The sequence below is a fragment of the Anolis sagrei genome, chromosome 1 (assembly GCF_037176765.1).
Source record: "Anolis sagrei isolate rAnoSag1 chromosome 1, rAnoSag1.mat, whole genome shotgun sequence".
Lineage (NCBI taxonomy): Eukaryota > Metazoa > Chordata > Lepidosauria > Squamata > Dactyloidae > Anolis > Anolis sagrei.
Genome location: NC_090021.1, coordinates 46,564,662 through 46,583,046, shown reverse-complemented (window position 1 = coordinate 46,583,046; position 18,385 = coordinate 46,564,662). Strand labels below are relative to the sequence as shown.

At 37.0% G+C, this 18,385-nt stretch overlaps 1 protein-coding gene across 2 annotated transcripts in view; it reads right to left on the bottom strand.

Moving 5' to 3' along the window:
* Nucleotides 1-1,263: 1,263 nt before the first annotated feature.
* The window catches only part of BTBD9 (BTB domain containing 9), a 154,289-nt gene continuing 137,167 nt past the window's right edge, over nt 1,264-18,385 (bottom strand). For both annotated transcript variants that reach the window (XM_060754081.2, XM_060754082.2), the window contains 2 exons: nt 16,352-16,430; nt 1,264-2,859 (listed from right to left, as the gene is read on the bottom strand). In XM_060754081.2, the coding sequence (XP_060610064.2) occupies nt 2,692-2,859; nt 16,352-16,430 (247 nt within the window). In that variant the 3' untranslated portion in view covers nt 1,264-2,691. The remainder of the gene's footprint in view (nt 2,860-16,351; nt 16,431-18,385) is intronic.

The following is an 18,385-nucleotide window of genomic DNA, read 5'->3' as shown; positions in this document are numbered from 1 at the left end:
ACAAAGTTGAAGATGATGTGCAACTACTCTGCAACTACAATTACCTTCACAGAAGATATACAGGGTTAGTCAAAATGCATAGGCCAATAAGCCATTCAATTGAATGGCTTATTGGCCTATGCATTTTGACTAACCCTGTACAAGGATTGGTTGGGTGGATGTCTTTTGAAATCATTGACCAGATTGTCCTTCAAGTTTAGGAGAAAGTTGTGGTAGTTCATATTTCCTAGACACAATACCAAGAAGTTCCACTAAGATAAATGACAACAAAACACTTCACTCCCAGCAAGTTTTCTTATGAGACAACGACTGTATCAGAAGTAGGATTTTGGAAATCTGTGAAAGAAGAAGGAAAAACTGGTGGTTCTAAGTAGTTTCAACTCTTCAGGTCTTTCAGGCAGAACAAATTCACAAATCCTTATGTGGGAAACCTTTCTGAGAATAGTAGCTTCCCACTGGGCCTTGTTTTTGCATCATTTACTTGAGATAGCTCAAACTGATGGTTTCTTCATTTTTCTCTGAAAAGCAGGTTTGTTCAGTTACCTTGTACTGCAGTTGTTTTTGCAGATGGCGGTAAAATATGACTAACATGAAGTAGATTGAAAATAATAAGCAGTTAGGTTGCAGCATACAGGTAATCCCTGGGTTACAAACAAGATAGTTCTGTAGATTTGTTCTTAAATTGAATCTCTATGTAAGTTGGAACAGGCACATTTTTAGTATAATTCCAGACTTTTTTTTAAAAAAAGTTTTGGATAACATAGGGAAGGGTTTAACACTCTTGGAATGTTTGTTTCGCTCCCGGTGCCTCTGTTCAGAAGATGTCACCTCACTTTCTTTCCCTGTGACATTTGGATTTTGAAAATTTTGTGTTTTCATGGAAACAAGGAATGCTGATCAAGCTTCAGTGGAGACACCTTTTTCCCCGTGATAACTCACAGGAGTGAATTTCCCTTCCTAGGGGCAGATTTCCTCTCAACTTCTTAACTATGAGTTGTTTGTAAGTCAGATATTGTAACAGAATATCAAGGCAGAAAATCCCACAATATCTGCTTCAAACTGGGTTATATCTAAGTCCACATTCAGATAATGTGGGATTTTCTGCCTTTATATTCTGGGGTATAGGTCTGTGTGGAAGGGCCCCCAGGACCTCCTGTATTGGAAGTAGACTCGGGGCTTTTGCTTACATAATATACTCTATTTTCCCACTTTATATTCTAAATAGCATTCAGTAGAACCCAAGAATTTAAGTTCAATCAGTGCAACAGTTTTAACCAGTTATTTATAGGACAGCATAGTTGAAACAAACAATTGGCACCAAGTTATTTTACACAATTAAAAAAAGAAAGAAAACACAATAACCACGAGTTGACAATCATTTTCTCCAAAATCACATATTCCATGATACATATTCCTGTTTCCTAATTAGATGGAAGAATGGCATCAGTATCTATGTATAAATATGCAGGCTACTTTATTCTGGCAATCGCAGAAGCAGGCAAAACAAGTTGATGTGGGGAATGCTGCCTGTGCACACATTCAGAATATAGTCAAATCCATAATCTGATTGAGTTACCAAGGATAGCTACTGCTAGGATGGAAATTTCTTAAAACACAAACCAAATCTAACTATAAAACTCAAATCTGTATTTACGGAGATTATGTGAAAAGCTTCTTAGAAGTGTTTATTTTAAATCCCTAATGGAATACTATAATCTATTTTTAAACAAATACTTTATTATACATTGCCAGCACTGTACTCCCATCCATACCAAACACAGCTGAAATGTTGGTCAGCCAATCAGCTTTCCAATAAAAAAGTTTAGACATCTATATTGACAATTGTTATAGAAACTAATGTACATTTTAATGATTTCTTATAAGATCAATGTTTGTTTCTCTACTTAAGAATCTGACAACTAGTTTTATAGAGGAGTAAAAAGTGATGATCTTGTTAATCATGTTAAATACTCAGAATTTCAATACAACATTCTTAAACTGCATTATTTTATGCCCTGCCCTCTGAAGGAGTTTTCCTCATTGAAAAAGGTAAGGCAGTAAGCTTATCACATGTCTGCTTTTTAAAGCAGCTCCGTCAAGCGGATTCACCTGATATACCAAACCAAATCTAAAAAATAATAACGGAGGAAAAAAGCAGCCAAAGGAAATATAAATATAAATATAGGTTTTGAAATGGCTTGCAATTTACAAGTAAAAATGGACTTAAAATAAATTAAAATTTAATTTCGTTAGACTTATTTTTTATAAACATTCTCAGAGAAGAACTTTTCCTAGCAGGTGTATTTTGCAGGCACATGTCATTATTACTCTTCTGTAATGTTCAAGTGGCATATTCATATTACAATTTGGCTTAGCTTTTCGTTTTCCTTCAACTTTACCTGATTTGGTTCAGTTAAAGAGGTAGGGGTGTAAACAGAAGACTTGACAAAAGTCAAAATCCTACTTTCTTCCCCGGCAGAACATCCTGACTTTACTAAAATGGAAAATAAGAAGCAGCTCTGTTATGTCTTGGGACAACCTTTTCCATATGAACATTTCATGTTGCCAGGTATGGTCCCCATTATCCATACTGAGAAGGAAGAGTTGCCTACGTATGAAGATGGTGAACAATTTTATCATGGCACAAGGGTTGCAAAAGTTCTTGTCCATTATCTTGCATGGTTTATGAAGTTACGGGTGTGAAGTGGATCCTGGAAGAGAGTGCCCAGAGCTGGCGCTTGATGCTCGAAGAGGGTGGGATGATAGCTGCTGTCCGCTTGTGCCCACATCTTCTTCACTAGAGTCTTCTTTGTGGGCAGCAGTTTGAGCTGGACACTCAAAATGGACACAATGGAACACCTGAAAAACAGCAAGAGATGTAAAGTGATAAAGTGGGAACACCAGTGCAGATCTGGCCGGGGTGGTCCATGCCTTGGTCACCTCTAGGTTGGATTACTGTAATGCGCTCTACGTGGGGCTGCCCTTGAAAACGGCTCGGAAATTCCAACTTGTCCAACGAGCAGCGGCCAGGATGTTAACTGGTGCTCCCTACAGAGAGAGGTCAACCCTCCTGTTCAAGGAGCTCCACTGGCTGCCGTTTATCTTCCGAGCCCAATTTAAGGTGCAGGTGCTTACCTACAAAGCCCTGAACGGTTTGGGACTAGGCTACTTGTGTGACCGCATCTCCGTCTACGAACCCACGCGTTCACTACGCTCATCTGGAGAGGCCCTGCTCATGATCCCGCCTATGTCGCAAGCACGTTTGGTGGGGACACGAGACAGGGCCTTTTCCGTGGTGGCCCCCGTCTCTGGAACACTCTCCCCAAAGATCTTAGACAGGCCCCTACATTGGCAGTCTTCAGAAAGAATTTGAAGACCTGGCTGTTCCGATGTGCCTTTCCCGATTAGGAAATCTCCAATACCAAGTCCCAGAAGCACTTTATTAGAATTAAGATTGCTGCACACTGCACACTGCACTTGCCCTATAATCCTTACATACCACCTGTCACATCAGCACTTTTTAATCCTGTACCCTTTACTCTGGCCCGGCCTAGTTTTATCCTGTTTGATGTATTGTTTATTGCTTGTGGTTTTGTTGTTTTAATACTGCTTTAATTGTTTTAATTTGCTTTAAGTGTATTGTTACGTTGTGTATTGAGGCCTTGGCCTTTGTAAGCCGCATCGAGTCCTTCGGGAGATGCTAGCGGGGTACAAATAAAGTTTAATAAATAATAATAATAATAATAATAATAATAATAAAGTTAAGTCTAAAAGGACTCTCAAATGGAAGGGGAAAGAGGAGTAGGAAAGGACTAATATATTAAGGCTGCAAACTTATGCATACTCTTCTGTGAGAGCAGTTATGATTCCACAAAATCTCAATTCTAGGTACACAAGAGCAAACTGATTTTTCTTTTCAGATATATTAAACAGCCAATTAGTAGCTAAGAGAAAGGAGCTGCTTCCAGGGGCACCCCTCCACCCCTGGCAACCAGTGCTGCAGAATGTGCAATTCCTCCACCCAGACAACAGGAATAAACATATTGGGAGAATTTATGCTTCACCCACCAACTAACTGGATCTCAGCCTGAGTATTTTCAAAAAGTTTTGTCATAATAGAAACATCTATATAGCTTGATATTAATGTTAAAATACAGTAATTAAGCAAAAGCAAAAAAGACAAATTTAAGTTAATGTAACACAATTTTACTATATTGTAAAAATGCATTATGAATGCAGTATGGTTTCTTCATTTTTGTTGGTTATTTGAGAGTTCCAGTTAATTGAGAGTCTATTGTATTCACTTCTACTTTTATCACCACTAGATGTAGTCCTGAAACCTTATGGAAATGATAATCTCTAGTAACTCTCTGTTCCACATGATACAAGTCTTGCAGGCATTGAGCAGAACCATATGGTTTGTGACCCAGTGAGACAAAACAACCTGGTCCACTAGATTTCAGTAATTGGAACTTAAGGAGCAGGAGAAGACATAATATAGGGTTTGCCTTCTCCATTCACTCTGGCGATATAAAGTTTTGCAGTCTCCATCTAGCACAGGGGTAGGAATTGTGTGGTCTACCATTAAGCTGGTTGTTTCAAATATATTTCTGATGGTAGCTAGTATTCATGGATTTCTCACAACTCTTTCAATGAAAGTTCTTCTTTGAACTGTCACTGAAAGCTCTCAGAAGATGACATATATTTTCCCAGAGTTTTGGGGTGTTAGGTTACTTGCAAGAGCTTTTTCTTAGCTCTTTTGATCAAGGCAGAGGGCTTGCAGTTGAGGCAGAAATCTTATCTTGAAGATCAGAATCTGCATCTGTAATACCCATTACACCTGGGACTTCAGCCTTTTGGGGAACTACTTTATAATGAACACTCCTTAAGAAAGATTTGCTATTGTTCTTTGTAAAGCATAATGCCCATAGGTAGTTCTATGTTAATCTTACAATCAAAATCATCATCATCATCATCATCACCATCATCATCACCATCACCACAGTCATAACTGCTTCAAGCCCTAGGTCATTGCTATCATATATAATGACTGGATAGAGAAGATACTTATAATGTAAAAGAAATATAAATCTGAAATATATACTTATGTGATTAATTTAGATGATAAAGCCCTGCAGCATCCTTCTGTAAAATAATACAAAGTTGATCCTCTAACTCGATTTATTAGTTACTGGTGATGAATTCTACTAAGTGGAAATAATATAGGAATAAACTGCCTCATTTTGCCACATCTTTATATTCTTAAAATCTTTCCTCAAATAATACCTGGACATTCTTGGTATTTTATGTGGCGTTTTCTTGGCCTGTCATCTTTCTGTAAGTCAGAAGGCTGAAAACAAGTTACTGACAAACCACTGATTTTTACAAGATTATTAGAATACTATCCTTCTTGCAATCTCTTCTTTCCTGCAGCCTAGAATCCTATTACGCTTTTCGAGTGTCACTGAACACTGAGCGGAGCTGCCAGTGAGTTGTCTGCTATAACCTTTGTATCATCTCTTGGAAAGCTTTAAATGCACAGCCCCATGGAGATGCTTGAAACAAGTATGGCTTAAGTCATTGTGGAATTTAAAAAATATTTTGTGTCAAGAAAGCTTCTACTCTCAAAATGCAAAATTATCTGAGATTGAGGATACTTCTTTAATAATCTCTCATGGTTAGTGCTAAGACAAAAACCACACAACACAGTGATATTATACTTGTCTGACTAGCAGTTAATAAAATAGCTTTGTAGTTTAGACAGAAATGGATAGTGCATTTTTGGCCTCAAGAATTAGACTTCCAGGGAATGGATGAAGAGCAGTGGGGCAATTTGCCAGCCTCTGTGATGAACTGGCAGGGCAGTGGGGCAATTCTGAAATGTCCCATCTGCAATGCTTCCCCATCACATGTGGGGGAATGTCACCATGCGGCATCTCCCTGTGTTTGCCCCATTGTAAATGGAACATGGGAAGATGTGTTCTGGATGCAGCATAGTAGGATGTTTGCATCTCAGTTGAGTGACGGAGCCCAGCAGAATTGAACCTGCATCATCTGATGGCCGGCATGGGGCTCCGTGGCTCAACTAGGACAAAAGCGTCTTACTATGCTGCTGAAGACTTGTCTGATGAGGTTGCAGGCCTTATTATCTTGTTGTTTCAGCTCCATCTTTATGCTTGTTGGAAATCTCTATTATATTATTTTTTTAAAAATCACCAATCATTGGGTTCTCTGAAATCTTGTACTCTGAAAGTTAATATTGATGAAGTGGTAAACGTCCCATATTCACTTAATATTGCTATTTTCTTTCTGACAAAGCAACCACCAATATATGAGAAAATCCAAAAAAGGGGAGGGATTTATTTTTCCTTCCTAATGTCAAACTCCTCAGAAACCCTTCTGAAGGATGCTCAGCTGTTTCTTTATCATTTTCTTGCAAAGAATTTTCTATATTTACACGATAGTTGTCAGGGTGATTTCCACATTTGCACATGTGTAGCTCTGTAGCTTTGATTAAGGACACTTCTCAAAATACTGCAATTATTTGTACTTTTTTCAATGCAACAGCTGCTGCCTTTTTTCAGCTGCCATGATCAGTAACACAATCGAAGAGGACTACATTTCAGCATTTGATCTATTATCTAAAATAAATTTATCTTACTGAGAAGGCCATGTGATTGACAAGTAGGTCCCAGCACCAGCAGTCAAATTTATTTCTATTATTCTAAAATTAAGAAATATTTATATTAAATATTTCCAAAATAATATTTCTTTAGGCATAATCAAATAATCAAAATCTAGACTATAAGCATTAAAATATATCCAAAGGATCACATCAAAGGAATAAAAAGCAACACTACCAACAACAGCACTTGGCATGTTTAGAGTTAGCAAAGAAACACCCAATTAAAGGCAGTTAACTGATAGGTTGAAAGCCAGCCAAAAAAGAAGGATTTTGCTTCTTAGATGAAGGGAAAGAAATTGTTTGACAAACAGAATTTCAGAATTCAGATGTGGCCACTAGGGAAAAAAATCCTCTCTTGCATTCTTTATTAAACAAACAATAAGAAAACGGACTATGACATTAACAGGACCTACAGACCTCAATGTCAAGGAAGGCAGACAGGTTCTTTAGGGATCCTGACTTAGTTATATCTTCATGCTTCATGATACAAAGATGTAATTGTTTTTTAAAATTTTTATAGCTACATTTACATGCATTTGCTTTGTTTTCAATTTGCATTGTGTCATGTTTGCTGTTAGATGCCTTGAGTCCGTATGTCAAGAAAAAGGCAGAAGAAAAATAAAGTAAATAAATAAATATAATTTTAAATTTCTAATTCTTAATTGTAAATTGTGTCTCTTTACTATTTATTAAATTGGGAATATAGGCTCTGCAAATTAGAAGCTTTGAGCTTTTTGCACATGTGTCAAATGAAAGATCTGTGACGTGAATGTGGTCCGCCACATCATTTTATGTGGCTTGTGAGGCATTCAATGCCAGGACAACATAGTTATATTTGTATAGTTCTATACAACAGTCCTTTGAAGCCTGATGTCACCCATGGTGAAAATGAGTTTGACACCCTTGGTTTAATGGTTTAAATTACATTAGGAATGGTACATATTATGCAGAAGATAATGAGGTCAGCGCTGTATCAATGGGATATGTTTTTTAGCACTGTAACAGCGTATCAATGGATACAAAAATTCTGGTAGTAATGCCTGCAAGGTAGACTCCAGCAATACATGGAGCAAGAGTTGCCAGATGTACAAGCTGGATTTAGAAAAGGCAGAGGAACGAGAGACCAAATTGCCAATATCCGCTGGATAATGGAGAAAGGCAGGGAGTTTCAGAAAAACATCTATTTCTGTTTTATTGACTATTCTAAAGTCTTTGACTGTGTGGATCATAATAAATTGTGGCAAGTTCTTGGTGGTATGGGCATACCAAATCACCTTGTCTCTCTCCTGAGAAATCTGTATAAGGACCAAGTAGCAACAGTAAGAACTGAGCATGGAACAACAGACTGGTTCAAGATTGGGAAAGGTGTACAACAGGGTTGTATACTCTCACCCAACCTATTCAACTTGTATGCAGAACACATCATGCGATGTGCGGGGCTTGAGGAATGCAAGGCTGGGGTAAAAATTGCTGGAAGAAACATTAACAACCTCAGATATGCAGATGACACCACTTTGATGCCGAAAGCGAGGAGGAGCTGAGGAGCCTTCTAATCAAAGTGAAAGAAGAAAGCGCAAAAGCTGGGTTGCAGTTAAAACATAAAAAAACCCCAAGATTATGGCAACAAGATTGACTGACAACTGGGAAATAGAGGGAGAAAACGTGGAGGCAATAACAGACTTTTTATCTCTAGGTGCAAAGTTTACTGCAGACGCAGACTGCAGCCAGGAAATCAGGAGACGCTTACTTCTTGGGAGGAGAGCAATGTCCAATCTCGATAAAATAGTGAAGAGTAGAGACATCAGACTGGCAACGAAGATCCGCATAGTTAAAGCAATGGTATTCCCCATAGTCACCTATGGATATGAGAGCAGCACCATAGGGAAGACTGAGTGAAGGAAGATAGATGCTTTTGAACTGTGGTGTTTGAGGAAAGTGCTCAGAATGCCTTGGACCGCCAAAAGATCCAACCAGTTCATTCATACTTCACTGGAGGGAAGAATAGTAGAAGCAAAGATGAAGTACTTTGGCCACATTATGAGAAGAAATGAAAGCTTAGAGAAGACAATGATGCTGGGGAAAATGGAAGGAAAAAGGAAGAGAGGCTAACCAAGGGCAAGATGGATAGGTGGCATCCTTGAAGTGACTGGATTGACCTTGAAGGAGCTGGAGGTGGTGACGGCTAACAGGGAGCTCCGGTGTGGGCTGGTTGATGAGGTCACGAAGAGTCGGAAATAACTGAACAAATGAACAACAAACAATGCCTGATCAGGGATGGCAAGAACCATTTGAAAGTGGAAAATGCTGCTTCTAAGTGGAGTGGAAACTCCTTCTTTGGATTGTTCAAGCAGAGTTTGGGTGGTCATTTGTTGGGAGTGCTTTGATTGTGTCTTCCTGCATGGCAGGAGGTTGGATTGGATGGTCCTTGTAGTCTCTTCCAGCTCTATGATTCTATGATCATTAAGAATTTCCCCAATATATAAGGAGCTGAAGAAGTTGGGAAAAATTCATTAAAAAAGAGAGGCAACATTAAAAAGTAAGTTTGATACACATAATATGTGCATTTTAATTAAAGAACAATGCTTGTAAAATATGGAAATTGATGCGAAAACATGACAATTGGTTTTAACAGCATCAGCATCAAAAAATAATGCTACATATTTTATAATAGAGCTGTGGTTGTCCAGTGCATTTGAGAGTGAACTACATCGAATTGGAGGAGACCTCATCGCCCATCCAGTACAACTTCCTGCCAAGAAGCAGGAAAATCATATTCAAAGCACTCCCGACAGATGGCCACCCAGCCTCTGTTTTTAAAGCCTTCAAGGAAGAAGTTTCCACCACACTCTGAGGAAGAGAGTTCCACTGCTGAACAGCTCTCACAGTTAGAAAGTTCTTCCTAATGTTCAGGTGGAATCTCCTTTCCTGTAGTTTGAAGCCATTACTCTTTGTCTTAGTCTTCAGGGCAACAGAAAACAAGCCTGATCTGTCCTCTCTATGACTTCCCCTCACATATTTACACATGACTATCATGTCTCCTCTCAGCCTTCTCTTCTGCAGGCTAAACATGTCCAGCTCTTTAAGCCACTCCTCATAGGGCTTGTTCTCCAGAGGCCTTGGACAAACCAGTTTTACACAAGGTAACCACAGCTTACCTTGAGTAAAAGCTAAATGAAGTGCCTTGAATGCGCCTAAATGTTAAATAAATGCTCAGCTGTAACGCCGAAAAACCCAATACATACCCTCATGTTGGTGGTGAAACAGCTTATATAATACACACTTTTTAAAAATCTGTTTGATAGATTGTTACGAGTTTTAATTGTTTATATGCTTACATTTTTTTAAAAAAAATGAGATGTGTTTAATTGTTTACCTGTGTGGCATCGAATGTTTGCCAAATTTGTAATTTGCCTTGAGTTCCATCTCAGGTCGAGAAAGGCGGGGTAGAAATGAAGCAAATAAATAAATAAATAAATAAATAATCTGCCAACCCTAAGATCCATCAATGGCAACAAAGATATATCCTTTAATTGAAACAGCCGATAACTCCTGAGCACATTATATACACCTAAGATTTTTTCTATATTACCTGAACTGAGTGGAGTGACTCCATCCCTATTTAGTTCAGCTCTCCTTCCAATTGGATTTAAGTGATAAAGGTCATTATGTTGTTGCTACTATTGCTACTATCACATGTGTGCCAGAAAGAGAGCATTGCTGATTTCTCTCTCTCTCCCTCCCCCCCCCTCTATATTTTCTAGTAGAATCCAACTGACTTTCTACTCTCCCTTGAATTAAAAGGTGCAAAACAACTTCCTGTGATTTTATGAAAAGTAAAATAAAATAAACAAAGCTATCAAAAAACCTATGTTTTGTGCTCAACAGAATCCAAGAAGAAAGACATATTTGAGATACTATTACCCAGTCTAGGAAAAAAATAGATTAGATGCGAAGGTTAAAGTGCAGTTGATGAACAGAAACATTATTATCTAGTTAAGAAAAATGATGAAAATTATTCTAAAACTAGTTAAGGGTCTAGAAGCTTGAAGAGGCAGCATTAGGGATTTCAAGAAGTACCATAAAATATAATTCATACTCGATTTCACCATTCACAAAGAAAGATGAGAGGCAGACGGCAGATGCAGACATGCATTTCCCAAAGGAGCCTGATGAAATACTGAAGGAAATCAAAATCATGATGAGCAGGTGATCAAGAAATCAAAACATTCATAAAGTAGCAAAACTTCACAGTCATATTAGATCAAGTTGAAAACACCAGAGGAATAAGGAAATAATTAATATTCCACAAATATCTTCAGACTTTCCAAAAAGCAGGAAGAGGACACCAGAGAAATATAGTTAATAACTAGAGGTAAATAAGATTCAGGTTCTTTTAAGTCTCTGAGGCATTTTATTCACACAAGCAGGCAGCAACTAGGCTACTATTAAAGCAAAAAAGAAAAAATATGAAGAAACAGGCTTACAGCAAGGAATTAGTAGCTTTTCAAACCCAATTGGAATTACAAAATCAGTGAACACAATGCAGGGCTGTTGTATGACTCAGTTTTCAAGAGAACTTTTAATTACAGTATATAGAGAAAGTTCCCCATTCTTTGCTGAAAACATATGGCATAATTACCATGTGCATTTTATTCCCTATTAAAGTAATAGATCAGAATTAATAGTTTTGAAAATGACTAAAATCTTGGAATATACAGATCCACTGATTAAAATTTTTATATTCACTGATTAGCCACTGCTCTTATTTGACTTTACTTAGTTTTTACAAACCTTTATATTATCTTTTTTTTTTTTAAGGTTTATAATGTCCAATTACTTAATTTCTTCTCTGTTTGGGCAAGCTTCATCTGGTTTAGAAAATCTTCGCATGTGGAAGGGACCTTCACATATAAGCCTTAATAGAAAGGTATGGAAAGGAAAAAAGGAAACTGAACTCATTGGCTCACAGGTTAATAGGAATTTAATGTGACATATTGCAGAAGCGTGGAGCAGGTCTTCAGAGGCCAGGTAGATTCAAACGTGCAAAAACTGTACAAAGGCCAGCATTTCCAAGACGGCTTTACTTCATATTATAGTTCCTGTCAAAACTGACTTGATGTAAGTTAACAACCACATAGCTAGTGGATCGTGTGTTTGAATACAAACTCACTCCCATATTTAACAAAACTCCTCTGCAGATGGAGATCCAGCATATCAAAAAGAAGAGCTGTTGCCTTTTAGGATGTCAACTGGTTAGAGAAGTTACTAGAAACAAATAAGCAAAGAACAAGGCAGGAAGTTTTTCCACTTGCATCTGTAAAACTATCTGTGGCAGAAATCATAAACTGTTGGGACACCTGGAAATAAATTTGGTTGTGATGAATGGATGGATCTTTATTTTAATAGCCTCTAGTTTATGATTCTGATTAAATAAAGACTGACTTGATTTCTGAGAGGGTGCGAACCAGATGACTCCTTGCAATGCAGCTAATACTTCAAAATATCCCATTAGCTCTAGTGCCTCTAACAGCATGAAAAGCCTGTTCTCCCTTGGCTATGGACATTAGCTGAGATGAATATAACACTCCACAAGTCTTTGGGGAAAAAAGGGAATAACTCTGCAGCCAGAGGTTTCTTCAGGAGAGGGGAAGGTAAAGACATCCAGATGCGGTTAGATTTCAATTTCCATCAGCCCCAGTTAGAATAACCAAGGGTAAAAGACCATGGGAGCCCTCTCCAATGTTTCAAAGGCCTCATGGGGACATATATGGAGCGAAGTGTAAAAAGGACGCCACACACGGGATGCTTCTTGAATAACAACCATTTGTTTCTGGCCGGCCACTATTTAACTGTCTTTATTTCTATAATTACTTTTCACCTCAAGATCTTGGTGAGCACAAACATGTTCCAACATATTTTGAGACATATGTATTCCTTTGAAATAGTAACTGACAATATAGATAATTCTAAGGCATCTAATTTTGGAGTTGCGTTTTTTTATTAAGAAAGATAATGAGTACATTAGGAAAATGTACCTTAGTTTTAAAGGAATGGATAGAAATCAATATGGTTAGGATAGGCTAAAGCACCACTTAAATACAAACATCTGTAACTATACCTACTTCCTTCCTGGATCTAATAACATTTAAACATTAAATCCCACATCAAAGAGATAACTTTTTTTCTCTTGGTTCTTCCCATAACCATAACCTCCAAAATCTCCAGCCTTGTTTGACAAAGTCAATCATGCAGTTACAACAATAGATAATTGTATTCCTCATATCCAACCAGGAATTGGGGTGGAAACTCAATTATATTTCCTGTTGTCCCCTTTATAGACCTCGGTATCATCTAGAAATTAACTCTGGGGGATTTTACTGATTTAAGCATAGGTTTTGGGTATGCAGAAGAGATTACAGTGCTGACACAAAATTAGTTGCTCCCTCCAACCCCATTTCTCTGATGGAAGGAGCTGCATTGGTAGATATGGATTTAAGGCCATGATTTCTGTTACCTACACTTTGGGCACAATTCACATAATTGTTGATCATAATAGGGCAGTGAGAAATGAACTCACCAAAAAAGCCCAGAACAAAACAAAAGTCTCCTAGTGTGTATTCACACTGTTTAAGTGCTACCTCTGCGTTTCTCTAGAATGGTGTTTTGTTTATAATAAGCTTGTATAACTTAAGAACAATGCAAGGAAAATGTTACACAACATTCTGTTTATACCACAGAGATTTTGAAACATTATTGATTGCAATGTATCACTCAACAGGATATTAGGGCTTCATTTCACTACTAACTGGAGATTATGGAACACTTTCCTACCAGCAGGCTATTCTGTAATTGTTTACTAGGCATTTCATTGCAGATTCACTGAAGCAGTTGATAATGATCACTGTTAGCAGCAGGATGCTGAACTTGAAATGGAATACTACTTTGGTTTACTATGATGATTACCAGGATCCTAATTGCAAACTGTAAATACAGAGAAACTGTACCTCACCAAGTATTAATTTAAAAAGGGAGGAAGAGAACCCTATAATGAGTGTTAGAAGAAATGTATTTGGTACCGTGTAACCTTTTAGCAGCTTTTAACCACTAATTAGGTTCATAGATTTACTTTTTTCTAACCTCTTAATTGCTAATTCTTCAGCCCTAGAGATGGCACAGATGTCTGTTGGGAATCAGACAATAGCTGGTTAAATACCAGTCAAGGCCATCACCAAGTTCAATTTGCAGAATTATTTATAATTTCCTATTGTGTGAAATATATATGCGGGAACATGTAATATTAGTGGCTGTAGAGACATTAATCTGCCCACATTTAAGATTGTAACAGTTTAAAGTGCTGCATTGGTTCTCTGGGAGAGGGGAGGACTGCATGCACACACAGACAGTTTAAAGGGATGAATAATTTACCTACTTGCATTTATGGCTTCTGCTTTAATGGTGCTATTATTTATTTTGTGATATGACATGATTCACTTTTTACAGGGTAAAATATATCAACTCTCTTTCACCAAAAAGAGTTTCTAATGTGACTGACAGGGCTATAAATATGCTAACTTGCACCAAAATCCTATCTCTAATTTCCAAGAAATAGCCAGTGAAAGCTCAGCAATATTACAAGACTATCTTTTTTTTAAGAATAGCTTTTTAAAAATGATTGAGCTTGAGACTCTTGGGCCCAAGATCTCATTCCAAGCCTGCTTCTCTCTATCTCTGCCTAGCTTATATGCTGATACTGATATTTGTAGGAGTAGAAAAGAAAACAAGATAATACCAAGTATTGTGAATGCTGTTCCCAATGGTCAAACCTCAGCTGCTAGTAACAACTGAGGCTGCAAGGAAAATGTGCCTGATGTTAACTCATCGAAAGCATGCTATATTGCAAAGGGATAGGAAATGCAACTTACTAAGAAAATTAATGAAACTTACATGAACAATAATGCTTCATGATAGACAAACTTGTATCGTAATAAAGATTAAAGACCTATGCAAAGTCAAATACTGTAAAAAGGGTTGGAAGAATGGGAAAAGGGTATGAAGAGTACAACATGAAATTACAGGAAATCTTAAATCATATGGACTATTTCTGTACTGACTTCCATCTGAAGTAATGATTTCTGGTACATTTGTAATATTACTGCATTGTAACTTTTAGAACACAGGTCTACCAAAGTTCTACTTGGTCTAATTATCATCTACTGTGTTTCACAAAATTGTTGGGAAGATGAAATGTGACAATTCAACTGCTCTGAGGAAATAATGGAACAACATCATATAAATGTTAAATCAACCTAAATAACGTTCTGAAAACAAATTATAAACTTTGAAAACACATGTTAATAAATCAAATTGTGATTTTGGAGCCTATATCTACATTTAAAAAATATTAAAAAAAACAGCAGTCAACCCACCAGTTATCCCACCAGTCACAACATAAAATAGTCATTACTTCATTGAAGTGCTACGAAATGATACCCTCAATAGAGAATATTTAGGTAAAGATAAAGACAAAGCCGCAAAGGACTAGATGGAAGTCAACAGACTTTTTATTTTTATTTTTATCTTTTTTATTTTTATCTTTTTTTTTGTCATACTGTTACATGTTTTCTTACTTTCCTATTACACCATTGTTCTCCCACTTTACAAGTAAAGGTTTTGTTTTCCTTCTCTCTGTGCTATATTGATATACATTTCCTGCTTTTCTATTACATTACTGTTCTCCCACTTTATATGTACAAGTTTTTTTGATTCCCCAATCCCAAACCTCTCCTTTCTATCCTTAAAAGCCTTAATAAAAATAAATTTGAAATAATAAAATAGTCATTACTGGGTTAGCTTGTCAGTTTTGGCCACCTACTGCCTTAGTTTTATAGAGACAACAGCACTATTTATATATAGGGTGCACCCCCTGTATCCATAGGGGTTACATTCCAAGATCTCCCCTGATAGTGTGGAAAATACCAAATCTTATACAGGGTTAGTCAAAATGCATAGGCCAATAAGCCATTCAATTGAATGGCTTATTGGCCTATGCATTTTGACTAACCCTGTATTTTGACAATATTTGGGCTGGAAGTTGATTACAGAATTACACTGGAGGACTTAGAGAGGCCCACATACATTTCTGGGGGAATAAATTTTGGAGTGTGGGTAAATGAAACCATAGATATTGAATCTGTGAATAAAGGGAGTCATATAGAATCATAGAGTCATAGAGTTGGAAGAGACCTCATGGGCCATCCAGTCCCCCCTGCCAACAAGCAGGAACATTGCATATTGTACTTTCTGTTGAGAAGTGAAGATTGGCTATGCTTGATCAATTATAGACTTACGCTGCAATTAAGGTCATCACCGTGTGGCCTTTTAAAAATTGTGCACGAACAATTGTAACTATAACCTCATAAAACAACATTCAACCAAGATCTTGTGGTGGCCATGGCAACATGGCAATACATTTCTATATAATAACCATTGATTTATACATAAGAACGGATTTTGTGTTTATTCAAATAATTATTATACTCTCTCTTCTTCACTTGGTTTTCCCAATGGAACAAAGAAGTTAACTTTGGCAACCTTGAATTAAGAAAGTGCAATGACATATTATATATACATTATTATTAATTGCAAGCCAGGCTTATATTAAGTTACCTCGTTAGCTGTGTTGTGAGTTCCAACAATTCTGATAAAAGATGCTGCTTGTCTGTCAAAAGTTACTACTTGCCATGATCTGCAAAACAAATCAGAGAAGTAAAGTAATTAGCAATAATTATACTCAATTACACCCTTTTTTAAATTCCAGGATTTTTATAGTGCCTTAATCATATTTGTACTTACTGATATTTTTATATGCCTATTTATTTTACTTATTCACTGTTTACCTGTGTCATGGGGAATTAAATGGTTTTAATAATTGTTTTACTGCATAGATTTTTTTCTTAACTTTTATTATTTTTAATGTATTTGGTTATTGTTTTTACATGTTTGTTATATGGCATTAAATTGTTGCCAATTTGTAAGCTGCTCTGAGTCCCCTTCAGGGTGAGAGAGGGCAGGGTATAAATATAGTAAATAAATAAGTAAATAGTTATAAATAAGATATTAAAATAATATAATATAGCAACATAAAAAATTTGCTCAGTTTTCCTTGCTGCCAAGGCATTCATAGAAGCAGCTTCATTTGAATAATCGGTTTCTCAATAAGATTCCACCCCCCCCCCCACCCCAAATGAAGTACTAGCACAATAATTTCTATTTAAAAACAAAACAAAACACAGAAACAGCTGAAACAAGTGGAATCAAGCAGTTGAACATTATTAGTGAAGAGAAATGTAGCAAAAGTAGTCAAGGGATGTAACACAAATGCTAAATGAATATCAATTAGACTTCAGGGAAAAACCATTAGTATAATCACGAATTCCCTCCCAAGAGAGACCAGGTTGGCCCCATCCCTGCTTGCCTTTTGTAGACAGGTAAAAACATTTCTCTGCCTTCTGGCATTTAAGAACTAATGAGGCGCAGGCTTTTAAAGATGGTAGGATTGAGATTTTAAGGTGGGTACAAAGTTTTAACACATTTTAATATTGTTTTTAATTAGCACTGTTTTATATTTATTGTTAGTTGCCTTAAGTTCCTATATTTGGAGAAAAGTGGGATAAAAATAGAGTAAATCATTGTCATTATTACTACCATCACCACCACAGAGGTATTTTTCATTGTAGCATCACAAACAAAACAAGTGTCTTGATGTAGTGAATTTGCCTTTTTTGTGATACCATGACATTTCAGCAAGGGCTGTGGAAGACACTGTGTAAGACTACGTAAATACATGAAAGCAAGAAAAAAGGAATACAGTTAAAACATATGCATAAAACCCCAATGATATAATTGGAAAATATAATCATTAATTGCAGCTGAGGCTTATATCTTGAAGACAAGTCCAGAGACTGGCAGCCTATCTCTAGATTCCTTTGAGGGTCCTCATACTGAAAGAGAACTGTGGGCATGCCGCTTGGCCAGCAGAAGTCTCCAAGTGCCATAGCTTCATCTCTTAAAGGAAATTAGCCTTGTTATAGCCCTAGGGTGTGTTATTTAATACTCGGTATCTCACCTCAGCCACCCCCTCCCAAATCTCTCGTTCTGCCTGAGTCCCCCAAGGAGAGCTGTAATTGATGATTAGCATTCCAAAGCCATGCTTGCATCCTGTGAGCCCGTCATATTTAATTACATTTTAACTATATTCGTCTTCAATAATAGCCTGAACATAATTTAGATAATTATCTCTTGCTCTCTCTTTCTCAGAATCTGTCTGTCTCAGAGCTCCTTGCAACGAATATTGCTTTCTCTGCTCAAACACATAAACAGACTCTTGGGCCAAGTACTTTCATCTCTCCAACAGCAACAGCTGTCACTAAAAAGCTCAGTGGCTTTGTGCATCCCGCAGCCAATTCAAAGAGAAATCTTCATGCTGCTTTGCGCTCCTTTATTTTGGAGGTAGACAGGAAAGGAAAAGAACATCACTACCACAGACAAAAATGTCTATATTATAATGTTCTACTTTTTCTGCATTTCACATCTTTAAATGTTAACAGTTCTTGCCATTTAAATGCTTGTCTGGTTGGATACATAAAAAGGTATGTATCTTTTTGTTGGTTTTTCACATGACCTTTTTTTCTTTTGAAGGCT